At 43.6% G+C, this 25,682-nt stretch overlaps 1 protein-coding gene across 1 annotated transcript in view; it reads left to right on the forward strand.

Annotated features, from left to right (window-relative positions):
* Positions 1-25,682, forward strand: part of MGAT5 (alpha-1,6-mannosylglycoprotein 6-beta-N-acetylglucosaminyltransferase) — a 304,189-nt gene that overhangs the window by 208,978 nt on the left and 69,529 nt on the right. Inside the window, exons 9-10 of the mRNA XM_082260943.1 lie at positions 1,184-1,318; positions 18,183-18,316. Coding sequence (XP_082117069.1) covers positions 1,184-1,318; positions 18,183-18,316 — 269 coding nt within the window. The remainder of the gene's footprint in view (positions 1-1,183; positions 1,319-18,182; positions 18,317-25,682) is intronic.

The raw sequence follows: 25,682 nt of genomic DNA on the forward strand, positions 1-25,682 counted from the left end.
ACCTGACCGCACATCCCTGATCTGATCATACTGATCTTGGGTTGATCATCTGCTTTGGAGTGCAGAGGAGAGCCCAGATCGCTCAAGCCTCGTACACACCACAGCTCATGTTGGAGCCGCTGTGCTAGTGTTTTGCCAGGGGGATGCTCTCTGCTTTCAGAAAATGTTTTGGGGTTCCTAAGTAATTTAGTGCAAAAAATGTATGTGGGAAGGGTCAGAATTGGCTTGGGGCAGTTTTTTTTATGGCAGACCTCTGGTGTGTGATCATTACCGTTCAGAACAGTCTCTTATCTGATACGTTTTGGCTTAATCAGACTTGCTAGACAAAGCTCATTCTTATGCCATTTACAGCTGCCATTCCTGTCTGTACATCTTGTAATGATCACATATCAATGACTGCAGTCCTGCTGTAGAAGACTTCTGCAAGAGGTTAAGTAGTTGGCCGCTAAATTTTATTAGTCTGCCTTTGTATGCTTTGGCTTGGCTGTGCTAATCTCCAATGATAAACTGTTGCTTTTATTATAAAAGTCTTTGAATGTCTTGAGCAAGAGAACATAAATTATAATAATTTGACTACCTAAACAATCTGAGTAATGAAAGGAGGGAATTGAAAATGTTTGTGGTAGATCCGGTTCTTTAATGCCCAACTCCACTAATGAACTATTAACCCTTGCAGTGTGGGCAATGGATAGTGTATTAGTAAATGATCCATTTCCTACACTGCAAGGGTTAATAGCTCATTTTGTCTGGGGAAGAGTAACCGTTTTACCTGTTTCTCCGCTCTCCTATTCTCCAGTGGTGGACTGTCCCTCATCCTCTTGTCCAGATGACATCCGGTCCCTAGACTGGTGGAACGTTGAGGGTAGACACTGCAGGGACTGATCTAGCTGCCAGGAGGAGTGAGGGATAGGGTAAATCTCCTTTCTCTTTCGTTCAACGGACACGGGGCTCCATAAATTATAACTACTGGGTTATATCGCCTCCTCCAGGAGTATTTTTTTTTTTTTTTTTTTAAACCGTGGAAATTGTTGAACAGCCATTAGTAGTCTCCATCAGAAGCCCATGTTAGAGAATGACAACTTATTCCCAGAATAGTGCTGACACTCGTAGTTCCCTTTCCAGCAGTAGTTTTATTTACTGTGATTTTTATTTTATTTTTTCCTAAAACCTTTTTTTTTTCCAGGATCATGAAGAAGGTTGTGGGAAACCGATCAGGCTGCCCTACACAGGGTGATAAAGTGGTGGAACTCATCTATATCGATATTGTGGGGCTGGCTCAGTTCAAAAAGACTCTTGGCCCTTCCTGGGTGCACTATCAGTAAGTGGCATGCATACACTATCATTAAGACAGCCGGCTTTGAAGTGTTTTATAGAATTGGAGACCCTTTTATCACAATTGTTTTAGAATGGATATAGCCATTGTGTGTTCGTTCAAAGTCCCAAAATCCTCCCACCCATTTATACCATGGACCGCCGCTGCTGGATTTACAAGCTCATTTCTAGCCATGCAGATTGGAAGTTTGTAAAGCGTGTATGTATATATATATATATATATATATATATATATATATATATATATATATATATATATATATATATATATAAACCGTTTGATCTGCCATAGTGTTTGTGATTTGTTAAGCCACTCTTGTATTTCATGCACCTCTTCACTGTCTTTGTGGTTCATACTCCGGCATCTTCTATCAGGGTTTCAGTGGCAAGATCTAACTTTTGCAATTTGCCAGTTCCACCCACCAATGACCCCAAACGCTCTCAACTGGATTCCCCTTGTCAGGCCATGGGAGGGTGTTTCATGATCTGCCAAAATGAGAAAATATGCTGTGCTCACTTTCAGTCTACTTATTTTTCCCTCCTCCGGCAACAATGGATCCCTGTCTTCCGTGTCAGAGGTTTGTTCAGTCATTGGGCCGCCACTGGTGTACCTCCTACACAATCACGGTGGACTTCCATTATCCTACAGCTCAGCTCTATTCTGTCTGCACTGCAATGCTCAAGAAAAAAAATTTCTGGGGGGAACTTTTTACAGTAATACTACTAGATGAACTCTAGGACACTATTCCTGTTGATCGGGGGTCCCCAAGAAATTCTAATTTTCAGGGGTTTCCTCCCACTTCCTGTTTGGCTATGGGACAGGAAGTGAAGGGAAATCCCTGAAATGGGACACAGATGGCAGAAAAAGACGGGTTTTAACCCTTCTTACTCTATTCAAAATTAAAAAAAAAACAAGTTTTGCGCATAGTTCTACTTTAAAGTAGGAATACACATGATTCTAGTGGTTAGACAACATTTGCTTATACAGTAGTTCAGTTTCACTTCTGCTCTAAATTGTTACCCCAGCATTTCATAATCCTGATATGTGCCTGCTGTACCATGTGCTTGTATGAAAAATTATCCTGTTCCATTTATATTGCTTCCTTTGTGTGAAATTCCTGGTGTTCCTGCCAGTCACTCTGCTTTCCTATTAGAAGACTGGTAGGTGAACTGGCCTTGACCCTAAAACCTAGTACACGGGCCGAGTGTTGGGTGGTATTGGCCGGTTCAATAAAAAACGGCCGACATTTGGCCTGTGTGTACTGGAGTGGCATGACTGAAAAATGTCTGCCGACCAACTCCCAATAAGTGCTCTCAGGCAATGGCGGAAAGCGCTGACTGGAGTGTTCTGGCAGGGAGGCCGCCCCCCTGTATGAACGCAATAGCACAGCAGGGGAGATTGCTGTACGAACGTCAGTACAGCCCTGTTGGGTTGAATGGAAAAAAAGCTACTAGTATGTACGAGGCTTAAAGCAGTTGTAAAGGCAGAAGGTTTTTTTTATCTTAGTGCATTTTATTAATTAGGATAAAAAGCAGCCTGTGTGTAGCAGCCACCCCAGCACCCCTAATACTTGAGCCTCATCTCTATCCAGCGATGTCCACGAGTTCCTCGGCCGTCCTGGACTCTCTCTCCTGATTGGCTGAGACACAGCAGCGGCGCCATTGGCTCCTGCTGCTGTCAGCCAATCAGGAGAAGAGGGGCAGGAACGAGCGGCAGCTCTGTTTCTGAGTGGACACACGGAGCTGTAGCTCGACTTGGGTGCCACCAGAGCAAGCTGGTTGCTGTGGGGGCACTCGATAGTGCCGAAGGGGCCAGGACCAAAGGAGGATCCAGGCTGCTCTGTGCAAAACCTACTACACAGAGGAGGCAAGTATAACATGTTTGTTTAAAAAAAAAAAAAAAAAGGCCTCATGCACACATGACAATTTTCTGTCTTTCTTAGATGCCATTCCTCCTGGCAGCGGTGTTTTGGCAGAAAAAATACTTGATGCCTGTAAACACATGTAACATGTTTAGGCCTGTCAAGCACTAATAATTTATTGCCATCTAAGTGAATTAATACTTGAGCACTAAACACACCCAGCATTAACGCGTGTTTAGACACGTTTACAGGCATCAAGCGTTTTTTGGTTTTTTTTTTTGGTGCCAATAATCGCTGCTCCTGGACGCACTGGCAGAGGGTTTTTTCTTTCTGCCTCTAAATGTGTGTACAGGAGGCCAAAGGCGATTTTTAAATTGTGGGCAGAATTGCTGCGGCAGAACAAGCTAGGTCTATTTGGGTGGCATTATTCTTTAATGGCACCCCATACGCGGTGCAATTGTGGCCAAACGTGTGATTATCTAACCGTGTGCAACCCAAAAAAGGAACAGGAGCTTCTTTTTGGGCAACAAGCACACATAGGGCAGCCCATTGAAGTAACCAGGCTGCCCTATGCGTGATAAGTTGGGTTTCTGAGCCCATCTTCAAGCCAGAACCCAAGTAGGGCGTGCTACAGCTGCTTTAGTTGGACTCGTCTTTTTTCACTTTTGTAAGTTTAATGTATTTACATGAATGATGCATGGACATTGTCGCTATCTGTAATTCAGTGAAATCTATGTACTCTTTGCTGTGTTTATGTATACGAGTGTTCCCACCTTATTGTTCCCTGTAGAAGACTATGCATAGTTGAAACGTGTTGGGGATTCTGGTGGATGTGCAATTTTTACAATAAGTGTTTGATTTTCTTTGCTCCCTGTGAGGCAAGCATGAGATATTTACTATCAGATTAGGATATGGATTGTATAGCCTAGTATTTAACTAATTGTTTAATTAGAATTTTCTACTTTTTATAAAACCTTTACTTTGTGTGATTTTCCTATTGCAGCAACAAAGTCCCATGGGAGATATCCTTGGTCTGTATCATAGGTTGGGTAGCTGCTCCATCCCTAATTTCCAATCACCACCTTTGTTCTGAATGTGTGACACGTGTGTTTGTGTGCAAATTAGGCTCTGAAATTTGCGAGCCTTTTTCTGCTATGCAAGGTCTGAATGGGCCCAAATAGCAGTAGAATTCAGCTCTGTATGTTGTCGGAAAATTGGCTCATCGAATGTCTATGTTCGATGTTAATCGGATGCATAATATCACTGCTGGTACATTTTGCAGCCATACCAATACATCCATAAAATATTTGTTCACTAGGGGGTGTGTTGGTGACCCATCTGACTTTTGACATTGGGGCTTAGTAAACTTGCTATAAATGTACCTATTTTTTTTTTTTTTAATTTTAAAAAGTGGTGCCACACTCCCAAATGTTAATGTTAGTATCCCTTTAAATCTGTTTGCATAGTAATTTTCAGAATCCGCATATCATATAAACCATAAACAAAACAATGCATCAGTCCATAAAGCGTCCTTTGGTATGAATTTGCTTGCATATGCTTAATGTTTAATAAAAAACAGGCTTGTGTTCACATATCCAAACGGCTGCTTCCTTAGTGTTCACCACCATGTGCGCCAATCATCCATATACATTAGTGATAATCCCCTCACCTGGGGGGAGAAGACTAAAACCAATGGTCTGTATGCGCTTTTGCCCCCCTCTGGGGATCTTTTTTATGTGGTTTCACTCCTTTGGTGGCTTGAATTTAGAATCCTTCTCTTACACTTATCTCTATACGTCCAAATCATAAAGAGAGAAAGCTGGACACAGTGCTTTATCTTTTAAAACAACCGGTTTATTACACACTAAATATAAAAACACTCACATTTTCTTGCTGCTTAGAGTGCACCAAACTGTAAAAAGCATTCAGTTCTCTGTACGAGTAGAAGACAATCAGACGGCATTTCCACAGTATGCTCGCAATGCATGCCTGAGCGTGACAGATTGGCCCCTCCCCTACGCGTTACGCCACAGGGTCATGTGACTTCCTCATATACCTGCCATCACGTCATGCCAACTTTTATATATAGCCCGATTGAGCGCCAATTTCCTGAAGCTCTGATTTCTCTGCAACATAAGGTGCCATTTTGCCTTAGTCCCCAGACCTCTAGTGGCCAGTGTTAGCACCATTTTGCCGTGGATCCAGAGCTCTATATGCATTATACGCAACACATGGTGAGATCTGATGTACAATCTCATCTCATCGGTGTTGCATACATGTGTCCCCAAGAGACAACCTGCAATTGTCAGTCCGAAAATGGCATAAAATATACAATGAACAATATTCAATTTCATGATTAATCATGTAAGGTTCGCTTTCAATGTTATACAAATCATACATTATATATTACCACTTTTGCTTATACAGATAAAGTACAAAAACAAAATAAAATATTTGAAAATGTCCAGTAAGAATGTGTGTATGGATACAGAGAGATATGGATACAGAGAGATATGGATACAGAGAGATATGGATACAGAGAGATATGGATACAGAGAGATATGGATACAGAGAGATATGGATACAGAGAGATATGGATACAGAGAGATATGGATACAGAGAGATATGGATACAGAGAGATATGGATACAGAGAGATATGGATACAGAGAGATATGGATACAGAGAGATATGGGGGATGCACCGAAATGAAATTCTTGGCCGAAGCCGAATAATAATGAAATGCTTGGCCGAAGGCCGAATACCGAACGCGGTGTTTCGCATTTTTTCCATTTATTTTGCCAATTTTTAGGGGGCACGCTGATGGGCACATTTTATGTTAGGGGGCACGCTGATGGGCAAAACAAAACATTTAAATCAGCGTTGCTCTTAACATAAAATATGCCCATCAGAGTGCCCCTTAAAATAAAATATGCCCATCAGAGTGCCCCTTAAAATAAAATATGCCCATCAGAGTGCCCCTTAAAATAAAATATGCTCATCAGCGTGTCCCTTAAAATAAAATATGCTCATCAGCGTGTCCCTTAAAATAAAATAAGGGGCACGCTGATGGCCACATTTTATGTCAAGGGAGCACTCTGTTGGGCACATTTTTTTTCTTTTTTTTTTTTTTTAAGGGGCACTTTATAGGGCACTCTAATGTAATGAGCATGGCAAGTGGCAACAACATATGGCAGTCTGCACACTAATGCTTGTGCAGCTGCCAGCTACCGTATTCTCCCCCAAATGTGCTCAGCTCCACATCACATACCTGAACTGCAGCCAGAGCCAAAAGCCGCGAACAGGGGGGCGGGGCGTGGACCTAGTGTGAAGGAGCCGCAGTCAGGAGCAGGGGGCGGGACACACGCATGACGTCACACCCCCTACTCGCGGCCGGACAGGACACCGGCGGCGTGTGAGAAGGGAGCCGCGAGCCGCAATGAGGAAGGTGAGCGGTCAGGGCGGAAGCTGACATTGTTCGGCTCAAAATTATTCGGCCTTTTGACTTATTCGGCCGAATGCCGAAAGTGCTATTTTCTCTGTTTTCGGCCGAATAATGTTCGGCCGCCGAATATTCGGTGCATTCCTAAGAGATATAGATACAGAGAGATATAGATACAGAGAGAGAGAATGCAAATTTTAAAATGTGGCTTGTAAAATGTAAAAAAAAATAAAAATTATGCTTTTTTTTTACTAATGCGATTTTTGAAGAAAAAAAAATGTGATTTCTGAAAAAAATGCGATTTTTGAATTGCAGTTTAAAAAAAAGAAAAGTGATACCACATGTCATTAGGGCTAAGTTTTAACTACTCCAGATCCTATATAGATGTAGAAGTATTCCCAAATGACACCTATATTTACTGATTACTGTATAAACAAACCACCCCCCTCATTCTAATCTCTAGGCAACCATTCTAAAATGAATTGCATAAACCCCCATAGCTAAGATTACATTTTAGGGAACGCTTTGTTAATATTAAGGTAGATGGCAGCAAATAATTCTCTCTACCTGTATATCTATACGTCATTCAGGAAGCATGCCAGATCAAATTCTGAGGCCTTTTGTCGCCGGGGTGCTGAGTTCATGAATCCACTTTATTCTTTTTTGCTTAGCTCCCTAATTTTGTCACCCCTCCAATGGCTTATATGTGTTTCCCAAAATTGCATGCTCTTCGTACTTTTGTTATGAACCTTACGGAAATAATTAGAAAGGTGGTGTTTTACATATCCCTTATGTATGTTGTACATATGTGCTTTCTTTTATCTTTCAGTGCCCTTTTCATTCTTTATATAATTTACATGGACATTTGATTCCATGCACAACCCTTTGGGTGTCACATGAGATAAAATCCCTAATGGTATATTGCTTTCCTATATGGTCATTTGTGAATGAATCCCTACGCCTCATATTTCCAACTATAGCATCTTCTACACGCATAAAAGCCTTTACCATTACAAAATGAAAAACCTTTTCTTTTTGGGGGTTTGACATTTTTCACTAGTTTACCTAAAGCCTCGTACACACGTGTCGAAAATCGGCAGGGAATTTTCGTCCGACGACCGATCTGCCGATTTTTCGGCTTGTTAGTATGATGCTTCCGACAACCGACTCCGACTTTTCGGCCGAAAAAAATCTGGTGTGCAGGCTATAAAATTTTTGTCCGCCGTCAAAACACGGCCGCTTTTCGTGCAGTCAGTACAGATTTTGACAGGGAAAAATCTAATGAGCAAGTCTGGGCATGCTCAGAGAAGAAAGAACACAAAGAAAGCAAACCAACACATGACATCACTTCTGAAGTAGAATTTTGTCGGGCGAGAAAATTTGTGTGCAGTCTATGCACATTCCAACCATCAAAACACCAATCTGGACAAAAGACGAACGATCGGTCGGCCGATAATCGTTACGTGTGTACTAGGCTTTAGTGTTGAGCTTTCTTGTATATCAACATGGGCTCCTTGGGTATATGATTTTTTTTTTTTTTTTTTTTTAGATATTATAATATTTGCCAGTGTTTACAGATAATTCGCTCTACTTGTTTATATTGCATGTTGTAGTTTAGCACCACTGGTACCGCCCCCTCTTGGTTTCTTTCCGTTTATCTTCCAGCAGCTTCATTCTATCAATATTCACTTTACTCCTTTCTGCTTCTATAAATGTGGATTGGTATTCTTTTTTTTAGAAACATATCTATTTTTTTTTTTTTTGTTTGGGTGTTAGTCCTCTATTCGGGAGCAGTTTATCTTAATGCGCATGAACTTTCCCCTGGGCACATTTATTAGCCAGGACTTGAAGTGACAATTATTTCTAGGTATGTATGAATTAGTCTGTGCTTTAAGAACATTTTCTTATAAAGCCTATTTCCTTCCTTTGTTATGTCTAAATCTAGGAAGTGAATGTGTTCACTACTGCTTTCTCATGTTAACTTGATGTTCCTATCGTTCTGGTTCATAGTTTGCATACTCTTCATCCCCTTTCTATATTAGGAAAGGACTACTTCTGGTGTATTAGTAGATGGGACACTCTCCTCCTCCCATTTGGCCATGTATAAGTTTGCTATACTTGGTGCAAATTTGGCACCCATGGTCATGCCTACTTTTGGATTTTTTTAAGCATTTTCATACCAAAAATATGTTGTAAACAAAAATCTAGAGCTTTGATGAACTTCTTTAGGTTACTTGTCAGCGTGTGCCCATCTGGCTGCTTTTATGGCCCCCTCATGGTCTGCGTATAACCAAGATATGCCTGCAGCTCTTCATAGAGTATCATTGGTAGTTTCTTTATTTTGTATTGGAATTGTATAATGAGCTTAGTATCTTTGAAATAGGCTTGGACATCTTGTACCAGCGGCTGTAGAAAATAATCTATATATTTCCCCAATCTGTATGTGAGTCTATGCCGGTAATGATGGGCCTGCCCAGGGGATTTTTTTTGTGAATTTTGGGAACATAATATATAATAGGCAATTTACAAGTAGATGGTATTAAGTATTTTTCCTCCTCTTTGTTTAGAATGCCATTTTTTTGCTCCATATTTTATTTTTTCCAGCTTTTTCTTTCGTGGGGTTCCTACTCAATCCCCCCCCCCCCCCCCCAACTTTATCTGCCAGACAATTACAATATCCTTTCTATTCTCCAGTTTTTTTTTTTTAATGCCCTTCCTTCATGTGTGATTCTTGAAGTTTAACAGGTTATTTATCCAAATCTTCTGTAACAAGATTTTTTTTTAAACATATCTAATATACCTATTGTTTGAAATGCTGGGGTGGCAGGGCATTGTGTCTCTTGGGGGCACATATATGCAACACCGATGAGATTGTACCATGTGTTGCGTATAAAGCAGTATATAGAGCTCCGGATCCACGGCAAAATGGTGCTAAAACTTGTCAGTAGAGGTCCGGGTACCAAGGCAAAATGGCAGCTTATGCTGCCGTGGAATCGGCGCTTCAGAAAATTGGCGCCCTATCGTGCTATATACATGTTGGCACGGGGTGATGGTGGGAAAATCCCCCTGAGGAATCCACGTGACTGTGGCGTAACGCGTAGGGGAGGGGCCAATGTCATCACGCTGAGGTGCGCGTTGTGAACATACCCTGGAAATACTGTCTGTCTTATTACCTGCACTGTGAGGTCTGAATGCTTTTTAGAGTTTGGTGCACTCTAAGCACCAGAAAAATGTTTTTATATTTAGTGTTTAATAAACTGGTTTCTTTAAAAGATAAAGCACTGTGTCCAGCTTTCTCTCTTTATGATTTGGGCGTATAGAGATAAGTGTTAGAGAAGGATTCTAAATTCAAGATTGCCACCAAAGGAGTGAAACCGTAAAAAACATCCCCAGAGAGGGACAAAAGCGCATATAGACCATTGGTTGGCCTTATCCCCCAGGTGAGAGCACATCGGATGAGGGGATTATCACTAATGTATGTGGATGATTGGAGCACATGGTGGTGAACACTAAAGCCCCGTACACACGGAGAGATTGTTGGCCAACCGATCGGCCGTCTTTTGTCCAGTGTTGGTTGAAATGTGCTTTAGACTTGCACTGGACTTTTGTTGGCCAACAAAAACCAACTTCAGAAGTGATGTCATGTGATGGTTGTCTTTCCGTGTGTTTTTTCTTCTGAGCATGCCCAGTCTTGCTCATCTGATTTTTGTCTGCCGAAATCTGTACTGACTGAGCAACAATCGGCCGTTCTTTGTTGGCCAACAAAAATTTTATAGCATGCACACCAGATTTTTTTTCGGCCGAAAATTCGCAGTTGGTTGTCGGAATCATCATACTAACAAGCCTACAATCGGCAGATCGGACGTTGGCCGACAATTTATGGCCAACAATCTGTGCGTGTGTATGGGGCTTTAGGAAGCTGCCATTTGGATATGTGAACACAAGGCTGTTTTTTATGAAAGACTGAGCATATGCAAGCAAATTCATACCATAGGACGCTTTATGGACTGATGCATTGTTTCTTTTTTTTTTTTTATGGTATGTATTGTTTGATATGATATGCGATTATGAAAATTTCTATGCAAACAGATTTAAAGGGATACTAGCACATTAGCATTTGGAAGCGCGGCACAACTCTAATAGCACAACATAGCTATTAGCCATTTTTTTTTTTTGTACTTAGTCTTTTGTATTGAAGACTTGATGCAGGGAAAAACTTCTGAACTGCCTTCTCTCCTCCAGTAGCGATGTCTACTTGAGTAATTTCCAGCATAAAGGGGGCTTTGACCAGGACCAATGTAACCATGTATACCATACTGATGTCTGCAATTCATATTATTCAAAAACACTGCCAGTGTTTCAGGGTCCAAACCACTCCTCCTTCGGGATTGAAGGTAAATCCTAACCACTACTTATAGCTTTGCCACAACACTGACCTTTGTAATCCCACATTTAATCCATATAGATTCACACATTAAAGCCTGCTTTTGCATCTATTTCAAATTCTGAATTACCTCAAGTCCTAATGAAGTGGGAGTGGTTTGTCATCCGAAACGCGTTGGCTGTTTTGAAATACAATAAAGCAGTTTGGACTCCTTTTTGAGTTTGGTTTGGCACTCCTTCTGTTGGTTTATTCTGAGCTCTATGCCTGACAGTAGTTTCTCTACAGTAATTTCCCCTCCCAAAATTGGTCATGTGAACAGTTTGTGTTAGTGAAGGTTTATACATAGGATGTTCAGAATAAATTTTGGGACAGATTGGTTTAATGTCCTTTAAGCCCAGGTTCACACTTGACAGGATTGGGACTGCTCACAAAAGTGCGCATGCTCTTGACCCTCAGGCAACACCCTGCTTTTTAGCACATGCTCGGGGGTGCCATTGATTCTTAATGGCACCGCCACATATTGACAACATCCGCCTTGTTACATATTTTCTGTGCAGCATAGCTTTTGAAAAAGATTTAACAACTTTGGTTTAACGGCTTTTAAAAAAGGTTTTACCTGTGTTTCTTGCAGTTATAGCAGGCCATTCAGAGGAATGGGATGCTATACCCATGATGTGTGACCCCTAGGGTAGCATAGTGTACCACCTAAGTCTTGATCAACCCTTTGTTGGTCAGTGTACACATCTGGCTTATAAAACTAGACACAGGGGCGCTTCTCCTAGAAGGGTACTCTAATGGTGCTTTTCCACTGCATGGAACCGAACGGTTCGGCTCGCTTTTGTGCTTTTCCACTGCTGGTACCGCATGGTATGGTGTAGGAACGGTTTGGTATGGCGGCGCTTTTCCACTGCATGTAACCGAACGGTACGGCTCTCAAAAACAGTACCTACTCTATTGTGGTTCCAACAGGTACCATAACCGGTACCATATCCCACAATCCTTTGCATGCAGTCACTACTAGCCACTGATTGGTCAGATAATCCCACCCACCCCATTGTTATCCCACCCACTTAACTTTAGTACTACTTTAGTGGAAAAGCAAACCGAACCGTTCCAACACCGTACCATGCGGTACCAGCAGTTGAAAAGCAAACCGGGCCGAGTAGAGCCGAGCCGGTACTTACAGTGGAAAAGTGCCGTAAGGTTCTGTAATTCCTGGGATCATCCAAGGTGAGGGCTGGAGGGGCACTAGAGCAGCACTTGGAAGAGTAGAAGCTGGCTCCGAGGGAGGAAAAATGTACAGGAAGGTCCTCTAAAGTGGTCCTGGAAGTGCGACGGACCTTCCCCATTCTGCAGCCGCTGGCCGGCACAGAGACATTGGGGAGGATTTACTAAAAGCTGGTGCACCCAGAATCTGGTGCAGCTGTACATGGTAGCCAATTGGCTTCTAACTTCAGCTTGTTGAAGTATGTTTAGGCAATAAAACCTGGAAGTTGGTTTCTTTGCAGAGCTGCCCCAGATTTTGCTTGCTCCAGCTCTAGTAAATAACCCCCATGGTATACTATGCCAGGAGCACTGAAAGCTATTGATGAGCCGGTTTTACTACACCGGTCTGTGTTTTAAACCGTTCTAATAAAATTGCTGGATTTCTGCACTTAGAAGCGCTTTCCTGTACATTATACATCTGGTTTACAACGGACATGAGATCTGGCAGCGCAGTATAGACAGGGTGTATTATGGTATACATAACTCTCCATTCCACTCTGGGAAAAGCGAAGTTGAATTTGTAGACGAAAGATTTAATGTTGCTGCTTACATTTTCCCCTAAGTTATGTTGAGTGGGAACATTTATCTGAATTGGGTTGCAAAGGTAGAAAACTTTTATGTTTATATTTAAATCTTCTTTCCAGGAACTGCATTCATTCCTCAATGTAATATTAGCTTTACCTCACCCTTTGTTCTGGCAGCGGCTAACTTTTCCTTGGTGTGCAGCTACTTGGCTTAAGCATTTATGATCTTCTGCCAGAAGATATGGTGTGGCAATTATTAAAGCGAAACTTCAGGCCTATAATAAAAGACATTAATGCAGCTCTTTATCCATTAATCATTACATTTATTTTTTTTGTAAATGCAAGCAGTTTAGCTAAATTTAAACTATTTTATCAGCGTCTTGAAATCCCGTGCACAGCAGCAGCACTCAGACTGGGAGATGGTGACGGGCAGCCAATCAGTTATGCTGCAGTGCTCATTTGCTAGCATGGGACATTCAGATATCAGAGTGCCTGAGAGATGAGGTCATTGTGGTGATTTGCCTTTTCCCAGTTCATTCACAGGCCGGGAAATGGACATGACCTGTGTAAGTGTAACTGCCGGAGAGAAAAATTGGGTCTCCTGCCTTGCCAGGCAGAGCTGTGCTGTGAATCAGAGCTGTGTAGATATCTGAAATAGACAAACAAATCCTTTTAGCAAGTACAATCGTTGTACAGATGAAAATACAAATACTGTATATTTAGTTGGTTTCCTGGAGTTCGGCTTTAAATTACAGGCTGTAATTCCTACACACATGAACCTATAACCATTTGTCTACCTTAACCTGATATACTAAGCTTTACCACCCTGTGGTGGTTCCTGGGGAGCCTGGGACCGTGGTAAACTGCCTGTACAGTAAGAGCGGAATCAACTTGGAACATCCATCCCTGATCTTGCAACTGATAATCCTGGAAGCAATGTGTATTACGGTTGTATTCTCCCCCCCCCCCCCCCCCAAAAAAAAATAAAAAACCCTGCAGGACAATAGCATAATGTGCTAGTATGCGATGTATACCTCAAGTCCTAATGAAGTGGGAGTGGTTTGTCATCTGAAACGCGTTGGCTGTTTTGAAATACAATAAATCTGGTGTGCATGCTATAAAATTTTTGTTGGCCAACAAAGAACGGCCGATTGTTCCTCAGTCAGTACAGATTTCGGCAGACAAAAATCGGATGAGCAAGACTGGGCATGCTCAGATTAGAAAAAACACAGGGAAAGTCAACCAGCACATAACATCACTTCTGAAGTTGGTTTTTGTTGGCCAACAAAAGTCCAGTGCAAGTCTAAAGCACATTTCAAACCACAAACACTGGACAAAAGTTGGCAGATCAGTTGGCCAACAATCAGTTGGCCAAAAATAAAAAACCCTGCAGGACAATAGCATAATGTGCTAGTAGTATACATCGCATACTAGAACGAAGCCCCCATGCGGTCGCAGCTTCGGTGCTTTGAGTGGCCAGAGCCACGAGGACGTCACTCCCGCGCTTGAGTTCACTTTCCGGCAAGGAGCTCTGAAGGCCCGGCAAGATTCTGGATTCTGTCCAGTTCTGGTCGCCAGTCCTCAGAAGGGATGTGTTGGAGCTGGAGAGAGTCCAGAGAAGGGCAACTAAACTGATTAGGGGATTGGAGGACCGTAACTATGAAGAGCGTCTGCAATCGCTCGATTTATTCTCCCTGGAGAAGAGACGCCTGAGAGGGGACATGATAGCAATTTATAAATATCTCAATGGGGATCTCAGCTTAGAGAAAAAGCTGTTCATTCGAAGGGATTGCATGAGGACTCGAGGGCATACAATGCGATTAGAGGAGAAGCGTTTTAACCTCAGGCAAGGTGGGGGGTTCTTTACTGTTAGGGCTACAAGATTGTGGAATTCTCTACCACAAGAGGTGGTTTCTGCGGGAAGTATGGTGGCTTTCAAAAGACTCTTAGACTTTCATCTCAAGGATCAGGACATTAAGGGCTATGTGAGATTACAGCCACACACACCTACACAGGTTGAACTGGATGGACTATTGTCTTTATTCAACCTCACCTACTATGTAACTATGTAAGATACGCCGGACCTTCAGAGCGCATGCGCCGTTGGTGTCAGCGACTGCATGCAGGGTAATTATATCTCCTAAACCGTGCAGGTTTAGGAGATATTAATTTTACCTACAGGTAAGCCTTATTTTAGGCCTTATAGGCTTACCTGTAGGTAAATATTAAAAAGCGGAGTATACTACCGCTTTAAGCACCGATCATGTTTGAAGGGAGAGGCTAGTTGGCCTCCTCTGTAAAAGCAACAAAAAAAGTGTTAAAAATATTAACTTTAAAAAAAAACCATTAAGTCCCGGAGGATTTGACTGCTCAAAGACCAGGCCCTATTTTGCGATTCGGCACTGCATGACTCTTTACGGACAATTACACGGTCGTGCGCTGTATCCAAATGAAATTGACGGCCTTTTTTTCCCACAAACAGAGCTTTCTTTTGGTGGTATTTGATCGCCTGTGCGATTTTTACTTTTTGCGCTATAAACAAAAAAAAGAGCGACCATTTTGAAAAAATAAAATTTTTCACATTTTTTTATATGAAATTCTCAAAAAAATAAAATAAAAATGTAAAAATCAAAATTTTTTAACGTTTTAGGCCAATTTGTTTTCTGCTACATATTTTTGTTAAAAAAAATCGCAATAAGCGTATTTTAAATGGTTTTCGCAAAAGTTATTGCGTTTACGAACTAGGGGAACGATTTATGTAATTTTTTTTTTTTTTACTAGTAATGGCGGTGATCTGCGATTTGCTTTTTTTTTTTTTTTTTGCAGGACTGCGACATTGCGGCGGACAGATCGGACCCCTGACTGACATTTTTGACAGTTTTGGGGGTACCAGTGACATTACTACAGTAATCAGTGCTATAAATATGCACTGTTACTGTAAAAATGAAACTGGCAGGAAAGGGGTTAACTTGGTGATCAGTGGGTTAAGTGTGTCCCTAGGGGCGTGATTCTAACTGGGGGGGGCGTGGCTTGTCAGATCATAACAGACATACAATCCTACATAGCAGGATCGCATAGCCTCTGTCATGATCTAAGGGAGAATGACAGACGGCTGTGTTTACATCAGCCCATAAAAAACAAAACACAGAGCGCTACGAAGACCTCCAGCATATGAAGGGTGGATGAACAGAACTAATAACCAGCTGAATCCAGGAAGGGGGGGGAGGGGAGGGAAGGAAAAAAGAGAAAAGGAAAAAATAAACACAGGCAATAAAAAGGGTTGTAGCTGCAAATGGACATAGGCATTAAATGGTACCATACAATAGGGGACAATGGGATATCATAAATAGGTTGATGATCCTAAAAGGGATAAAGTCCGTGGGCACTGAGCTGCTCTTCCACAGATGAGGAGGAAGAATCTGTATAGACAAAAAGAAGAGGGGAGAAGCGCTCTAAGTGCAGACAATTTATTGCAGATAACAAGGCAGGTAATGTACACTCACTAGACATGAAGACTGAAAAGCTGTATGTGTCAAAGCAATCCTGCAGCCATCCTCTGGAGGGTGTCCTCTGGTCAAGGGAAGCCGTATGCAGTACTGTCACTGGCGGTGGGAGGGAAGAAAGCCGGCTGTCTCCCACAACATCAGCGGTGAGCGGTCAAGCGGCTCGGATCTGCGGCTCCGTGTTACGAGTGATGGATGGAGGCACTCTCACCCACAGGGATGGTGGGATCTGTCTGATGTGTTACAGCATGCGCGGGGTGTAGAGGACCCCGCGCATGCTCAGAAACGCGTCGTGCATGCCGTAACACATCGGACAGATCCCACCATCCCTGTGGGTGAGAGTGCCTCCATCCATCACTCGTAACACGGAGCCGCAGATCCGAGCCGCTTGACCGCTCACTGCTGATGTTGTGGGAGACAGCAGGCTTTCTTCCCTCCCACCGCCAGTGACAGTACTGCATACGGCTTCCTGTGACCAGAGGACACCCTCCAGAGGATGGCTGCAGGATTGCTTTGACACATACAGCTTTTCAGTCTTCATGTCTAGTGAGTGTATATTACCTGCCTTGTTATCTGCAATAAATTGTCTGCACTTAGAGCGCTTCTCCCCTCTTCTCTTTGTGTTTACATCAGCCGTCAGCCTTTCTCCCTATCCTGAGTGAGATCGCGAGTGGCCGGCGGACATCAGAGCCGCCAGTGACTCGCGCAGGGATGTCTGTGAACAAGCGGGGGCTGGAACGCGCTTTTCGGCAGCGTGCGCTCGCCCCCTACAAGCTCCTTCGGGGGCGAGCAAGGTAGCCATTCGTCTGTTTGCCCAGGAGCGGCTGACTGCCGCAGTAAATGTACTTGCAGCGGTCGGCACGTGGTTAAAGCACCCACATAGACACACACTTGATGTAAAGTGCCCAGTGTAGGGCGAGTGCATGTATTGACACAAGTGAGGCATCGTCGTGAATTTGGGTTGAGAAATGGTTCTGGAGACATAACTTAAAGCTGACTCTGAAAACCTTTAAAACGTTTTAAAATATTGCCTATGGAGAATATTGGGTACCATAACTTTTTGCAAAACCACAGGCATGTGCAATTTTAAAGTGGTTGTAAAGGCAGAAGGTTTTTTTTATCCTAATGGATTCTATGCCTTAAGATAAAATGCCTTCTGCGTGCAGCAACCCCCCCTAATCCTTACCTGAGTTGCCTCTTGATCCAGCAATATCCACGAGTGCCTTGGCCAACCAGAACTCTCCCTCCTGATTGGTTGACACAGCAGCAGCACCATTGGTGAGGAGAGAGGGGGCAGGGCCAAACCATGGCTCCTTGTCTGAATGGACAGAGGGAGCTTTGGCTCGGGTGCCCCCATAGCAAGCGGTTTGCTGTGGGGGCACTCAACAGGAGGGAGGGGCCAGGAGCACCGAAGAGGGACCCGAGAAGGAGGATCTGGGCTTCTCTGTGCAAAGGTGCTTCAAAGAACAGGTAAGTAAAACATGTTTGTTATTTAAAAAAAAAAAAAAAACCTAGACTTTACAATCACTTTAAGGCTTTGACGTGTTTGGCATCTATTTACTCAATGCAGCTCAATTAATTTTACCAAAACATTTGGTATAATATTGTTTTGTGTTTCCCCTTAAATTCATTTTAGTGTGTTTTCCCCCTGAAAATATGCGTTTGAATACTGTGTGATATAAAGAAATAACTGCAACTATCACCATTTCATTCTCCACGTTTTTTTTTCGGTAGGCAAGTGGTTAATGTAAGCGTTTTTACAATTCTAGTATTAATGTGGAAAGTGGCCTTGTTTTCTGTTTGACCTTAGTAGAAAGTGGTGTTTATTTCTACTTGTTTAAATGAGTCATGAATTGCATTTTATTTTTCAGATGTATGCTGCGAGTTCTGGATTCGTTTGGGACTGAACCGGAATTTAATCACGCTCAGTACGCTCAATCCAAGGGCCACAAAACACCTTGGGGAAAATGGAATCTGAACCCTCAGCAGTTCTATACCATGTTCCGTAAGTCCGCTGAAAATTTTTAAAAACATTTGGTTTTATAGGGGACAGGGTAGAGGAGGGGATAGAGATGTGCGTTCAGGGCCATGCACCACCATCCACATGGATGTCTGTTTAGGAGCAATGGCTCTGTCCGTGCAGCTGCTGCATCCCTATTGGCATAAATGGGACTGCCTGTATTGGGGGTGCACAGAACACCTGTGCATCCCTCTGCAGGTAAACATGACCTTCGCACGGGTGTATACTGTAGTACGCCTGTGGGAACGAGACCCATCGGGGATATCTTATTTTCGGGGGATGCCTTCTATCTCAGCGAGAGGCAAAACTATTAATCGGTCTTATTTTCGGGGGATGTCTGACTTTCGGGGAAACACGGTAAGTATACACTCACATATACACTTTTGAGAGGCAGCGCTTCACTACATTTACTAATCGAAAACTCTACTTGCCAAGGATAAGCGGTTAAGTGATAGAAGCTACCTCATCTACACACACCTTTTTTATTTTGTGATAGCGCGAGAGGTCACTTTTCCCCTGATATAGATCTATCATTGTCCCAGTCATGTTTGTTTTTCCTATATCTTGGCATCCTCAATAAAAATATATTTTACATTGCTCCGAAGATCTTTAACCTGCCTAGCGGTATCCCCGAGCGTGACTCGGGGTAGATTTTCTATGCTGAATAAGGGAATAATAACCGCGCTAAAGGAACAGATAAATTAGAACAGCAGCAACTTCAAGTGTGACCACACCCTAATAAATATTATACATATAAGTCGCGCTAAATATTAGATGGAGATGTGAAGTCCATAAAAGTCCAAAACAATATTATTGATAAATTCCAGGACCAAACTCCCTTAAGGGTATGTGCTTACCAGATGAAGGTAAGGAAAAGGCAGTCTCGCTGCGTGGAAACTTGTCACCTTGACAGTAGATCCAAGCTTCTATGATCGATCAACTCAGTGGACATGGGATCATGAAAAGCAAAAAAAAAGTACCGCAATAGCGTAAAACCCAACAAACAAATTGTGACTATCACCAAAGGTGTGGGTAAATGAAAATTGTGATGTGATATGACCTCCACCACAATAAATGAAATAAATAAATCATGCAAAAATATAGGGAAATTAGGGTGAATAACCCCTACCAGAGAGGTTAAGGGTTGATGCCTTGAGTGATTAATGTGTATCGGTTGGAGTAGCCTCTTACCAAACAGAAAAAATAATGACACAGTGAAGAAAACGTTGAAAAAAAGGTAATCGTGCTGAACCACCACCAGCTGAATTCGCCTCTTACCCTGGATAGATATAGATTAGCCAAAGTGCACTAAACAAATCCAGTGTACCACTCAGGAGCCAGCAATTTCACACCTGTGAGAGTTGCCTCTTACCACATATGAAGTTGTATCAAGCCTGTAGGGTAAATCAAGTGGCCAAAGACCGACCCCAAATTGAATCCAAGCCTGTGTGTATACGAATAACCAGGGGATCCGACCAGAGGTGTAGGTAACTGGGTCTCAGAAGTTTCAGCAATATAGGATATCACCACCATAAGAAGAAAGAAAGGGCTCCCATAGCGTAAAACCATAAAAGCATTTTATTCCATAAAAGCAAAAAAACTTACAAAGACCAGGAATGGGTGAGCAATGGAGGTTGCCGCCGGCCGGACGGCTCCGCTCGTCCGCACTCGTGGGTCGCAGTCAGATGACGTCAGTACGCCGTTGCCCTGACGACGTTTCGTCACAGATGACGTTTTGATAACGTCATCTGTGACGAAACGTCGTCAGGGCAACGGCGTACTGACGTCATCTGACTGCGACCCACGAGTGCGGACGAGCGGAGCCGTCCGGCCGGCGGCAACCTCCATTGCTCACCCATTCCTGGTCTTTGTAAGTTTTTTTGCTTTTATGGAATAAAATGCTTTTATGGTTTTACGCTATGGGAGCCCTTTCTTTCTTCTTATGGTGGTGATATCCTATATTGCTGAAACTTCTGAGACCCAGTTACCTACACCTCTGGTCGGATCCCCTGGTTATTCGTATACACACAGGCTTGGATTCAATTTGGGGTCGGTCTTTGGCCACTTGATTTACCCTACAGGCTTGATACAACTTCATATGTGGTAAGAGGCAACTCTCACAGGTGTGAAATTGCTGGCTCCTGAGTGGTACACTGGATTTGTTTAGTGCACTTTGGCTAATCTATATCTATCCAGGGTAAGAGGCGAATTCAGCTGGTGGTGGTTCAGCACGATTACCTTTTTTTCAAGATTTTCTATGCTGTTATCGGTATCCCCGAGTCACGCTCGGGGTGGATGTGCAGAGTGCGCAGCGGTGTCTTACCTTCTCCTGGCGATCCAGCGATTATCTCCCATTGCTGTGATCGCCAGCCATCTGAGATCCCTGCTGCTCGTCCGTCCTCCGTCGGTATGAGGACTTCCTGGTTCCGTTCCCTGCAGCAGGAATGCTGCATGGGAGCGGAACTAAGGGAGGGAAATTCGAACGTTGAACGTTGCACAAAACACAAACAAAAATATATATATATATATATATATATATATATATATATATAAAAACGCATGAATTATAATCTAATCAATAATATAATTTTATTATATATTATATAATAAAATTATATTATTGATTAGATTATAATTCATGCATTTGTGTTTCAAATTTATCACATCTGGGATGTCTACTAGAGTCTTGTTTTGGTCAGGTTTAAGTCGGTAATTACTAAGAATTGTAGGCCTATAATACATAACGCCAAATTTCCATGAAAAAAATTGTACCGCTTTTGGTACAGAATTCCTGACCTAATCATACCGCCAGGGAGGTTAATTTTGAACTATTTCTTATCCTTAGTGCACCGATGCCCGTCGATTAATGACAGGTCAGGGCTTCCACGTTTCCTTCCTTATTGCCAGACCGCCCTCTTTCATGTTCAGCTGCCAGCCGAGCAATAGATATTGTGACTGACATGGAGAGAAACGTATTACTATTCCTGGCTGTTCCTGTAAAGTGAGCGCTGTGTCCAGCAATTCAATTTCTGAAAACTTGTTACCAAACAATTTCCCCTTGAAATTTGTATTCTCTCGCGCTCCCTCTATCCCGAGGTCACAGCAAACCTGCCTGGGGCTCTGACAGCCTAAAATTAATACCAACTGACAATTGGAAGCCTTTTCTTCTGATGAAAAACATAAAGGCTGCTGTACAGTTTTTATTTTATGCCCTTTTCACCTTGTCCAGCATTCTGCTCCTAAATAAATAAAAAAAAAAAAAAAAAAAAAAAAACTTTTAGGGCCGTTGCACACAGCCTATCAGTTTTCTGCTCTACTGACAAAGGAATGGATACATTATGCTAATATTCATGGATTCATGCAGTTCTTCAATTTTGATTTTGTCTGCGGTGCACAGAAATGCAGTTTTTATGTATAACACAGGCAAGCTTTAAAGCTGATCTCCAGGCAAGATTTACTTTTTAGATTTTTTTTTTTTTTAGATTTTAATTTTTGCTATCTAACCCCACTTGGGGGTTTGGGGCAGAGTGAGAGTTTCCTCACCTTCTGCCCCAGAGATATGAAAACTAGAATGTCTGCAGCTGGTAACAATGGTACAAGACAGACTTTATCTCAAAGACTTGAGTGTATATCCCTTCCTCACTCTACTGTTAAAGTGGTTGTGAACCTCAGACATGAAATGTGAACAAAGCATCCCTCTAGAGTGTGTACTTGTGTCAGTCCAGACCACTAGGTGTAATTTCTGTCTGCTGCCTCGTTCCAATGCTAAAAGAATTATTTCAGAAAGGTTTTTCTGACACCAAGAGAACAATGGTGACAGGAGAGGGACCTCCAGCTGATTAACAGCCTGAACTCTGTTCCTGTGTGCTGTGTTAAGGTGGTGCGTGTGTCCCTTCCCTCCAATCAGCTCCTTGCCCCCTGTTTTTTCTTTGTTTTTCAAAGCTGAGAGATCCCATGTATATTCTGCACTTTGAATGGGTATAGGGGAGAGACCGTTGTCGATAAACCGGTACAAATTATGTACAGCGAGGGGGAAAAAAAAGTATTTCTCTTTCGTTCATGGACACAGCTCCTGATCTTAACTATTGGGTTATACTGCCGCCAACAGGAGTAGGACAGTAGGTAGAAAGACGCCTATGGGCAGTCCCAGGGGATATATGCCCTCTCTGCTCTTTTTCTGCCTAGTCACGAGATCTTATTTTTTGTTTTTTTTCCTGTGAGATCTACAATCAACTGCCGGACTGGGCGACAGGCTGGATAATCTAGATCCAGTGGTCATCCTAGTCTGGCCAACGAGCGCGCACAGACCTCAACTCCGCTCTAGGTCGGTCGTAACATAGCCCCACCGGACGGGGTTTGCCTGCGAGTTAAGCGCCATGCGAGGTCGCATACGACCAGGTCTCCAGCCGAGTTGCAGCGTCCCTTCTGGCCGTCAGCCCCCCCCCCCATTTTGATGGTGAGATGGTTCTGTGTGGAGTGGTGCCTGTCTGGTTCGTGGTATGGTGAGTAGCTGTCCCCCCCCCCCCCCCCCCCCCATATCCTCCTGGAGGATTTTGAGATGGATGAGGGCCCCTCCTTGGGAGGTTTAAACCCCTGGGTTCCTCTCCTTCCCGCCGGGCACCCCCTTCATCTGTCCCCCCATCCTGCCCCCCCCACCTCTGCTGGGGCTGTGTTGGGTGGTCCGGTCCACCTCCTTGAGAGGGGGGCATGGCGCTATGCTGGCGATGGGGGCAGGGGGTACGCCGCCGGCGACCGGATGATGGCCTGCATGGGGGGGGGGGAGTTTGTACCCTGTGGGGGCTCCTGCTAGGATCCCCTGTCCTCCCTGGGCCTGTCCTTGAGACCTAGGGATCCCTCCTTAGTCCCTAGAGGCCTTGTAATGCCGCCATTGTCTTGTAGCCTGTGTGCTCAATGCACAGCGGCCATGTTTATTTTGCCCGGTGGCCATTTTGCTGTGGTTTGCCATTGAAAATGGCGGCGACCATGACAGTGGCGCCCTCTGGGTGGCGATTTTTGGCAGTGGGAGCCCCGCCTCATCCCCTGGTACTGACTCCTGGATCCTTTTATTTCCTGATCGCCGCTCGTGCAGTGCAGATTCTCCTGGTGGCTGCGGTGCTTGGTTTATGCGGGGTGGTGAGTTTGGGGTCCTCCTTAGTGTTTTATACTTTTTCTTTTTTTGTGGGGTCTCCGTGGTGACTCACAAAGTCTTTGGCGCACATCTCCCCACCTGATCACTGCGCACGAAAAGGCACTGGTGGACACACTAATTATCTGTGCTTGAGACTTAAAGTTGGAGGCTGCTGTGATTGAGGCGCAGGCTCCCTTTGGCACTCACAAGCCATCCTTTTTTGACAGAAGTGCCACTGAAGAGTGGGGTTTTAATCCATCCTGTTTACAGTCCCCAGAAAGGAAGGCAAGGTGTGTCCAATTCTGGATCTCAAGGCGCTGAACAGGTTTGTGCTGGTGCAGAAGTTCAGAAAGGGGCCCGTTCGCACGGTGGTGGCTTCCCTGTATCGGGGCATTTTCTTGCCTCCATCGACATCAAGGACGCTTACCTTCACATTCCAATATGTGTCGGTCTCCAGCGCTTCCTCCGTTTTGCCGTGGAAGAGGAGCATTATTAGTTTGTGATGTTACCTTTTGGTCTCGCCTCTGCTCCTCGTTCTTGCCAAAAGTGTTGGCCCCGTGCAAGCATGGTTATGCCAATGGGGGATCACCTTACTGGGCTACTTGGACATTCTCCTTCTGCGAGTGGAGTCTCCTACTACTCTGGTGGAAACGTAAAAATGGCAATTACTGCCTGGCAGCCTATGAGGAGTTTGTCCAAAGAAGGGGCCATTATCCTACCATCTCACAAATGTAAGTAACCAAAAAAGCCTTGTAACCAAAAAAGCATATGTATAAAGAAAAAGTGCTCATTGGACGGTATAGCCCTCCAATAGTGCACCAAGTCGTTAACTACAGACAAAAAAAATGTAATATTGAGGTGCAATTTAATGATTCAAAATATTAAAACCCATTTAGTTGATGCATAAACATGATAATCGCAGCGTCCCAAAGTACAGAAGATATCACCACAACACACACTGAACATGTATCACAGACAATTGTCAGAAGTAGCACTTATCTTGTAGCTGAGAACTACCATCATACGCTGAACCCTGCTGACAAGTATTGTATGGGGTACGGTAAGATAGACTTGCCCCAATATTCTCCACAGTGATGGTATTTTGGCTATTTGCCATGCACACCAGCGCAGTGCACTTGTGCTTTATATCCCTGCATTAAATGGTTAACTGACTATACCATTTGAACTACTAGGATTCAATGCATAATCTGTTTCATACTATTACAACGTTATAACAAACGCAAATCATTGGCAGCACTCATGTGTGAACTGATTCAAGGATTGATTTAAGAGAAATTCCTTACAGTGCGGTGGACACATGAGGTGCAGTGAGTGAAGGAGGAAGTGGCATGCTACTGCATGTATAGGGTCAGTATCTGATTAATGCCTTCCCTCCTCTCAAGCTTATGCCATAACTTCTACGCGAAATCGAGGCAGAAGGGGTTCTGTTGCCCCAGACTGGCCTTGCCTCGCCGGGCTTGGTACCCCCATCTGGTGGGGCTGGTTACAGACGTTCCTTGGAAGCTTCCTCTCAGGGAGGATCTGCTGTCCCAAGGACCAATCTTCCATCCTGCTTTACAAACGCTGGCTTTGACGGTGTTTCCAACGCTGTTAAACTAGGAAACCTACTTTTAAGAAGATCTACCATCGTACATGTAAGGCGTACATTGCGTGGTGTGAGTCTCTTGGGGTTCATCCTCGCTCTTGTTCGGTGGCTCGGATCTTGACCTTCCTTCAACAGGGGGTTGACCAGAAACTTGCCTTGAGTACTATCAAGGGTCAGGTGTCAGCCTTAGCAGTCTTATTTCAACTGCTCTTGGCCACATACTCCCTGGTGCGTACTTTTCTTCAGGGAGTTAGGCACTTGACACCTCCAGTGCGGTCTCTGTTGCTGCCTTGGGATTTGGTGCTCGTAGTCCTCCTGAAGCCTCTTTTTGAGAATCTTTGGGAGATTTCCCTGCCTACGCTGTCCCAGGAGGTGGCCTTTTTGGTGGCTTTCACCTCTGTGTGCAGGGTGTCGGAATTGGTGCCATCATCCTGTTCACCCTGCTGGTGGTTCACAGGTTGTCTCTGATTTTTCATTTTAATTAAGACCTTGTGTTGCCTTCCCTGTGTCCCAGGCCAGCACATTCGAAGGAAATTGCTTTACATGCCTTGGATGTGGATGGGGCAATTAGGGTGTACCTGGCAGTTGCGGAGTCTTTTAGGAAGTCAGACTCACTA

This window comes from Pelophylax lessonae (genome assembly GCF_965119305.1).
Source record: "Pelophylax lessonae genome assembly, chromosome: 6".
Lineage (NCBI taxonomy): Eukaryota > Metazoa > Chordata > Amphibia > Anura > Ranidae > Pelophylax > Pelophylax lessonae.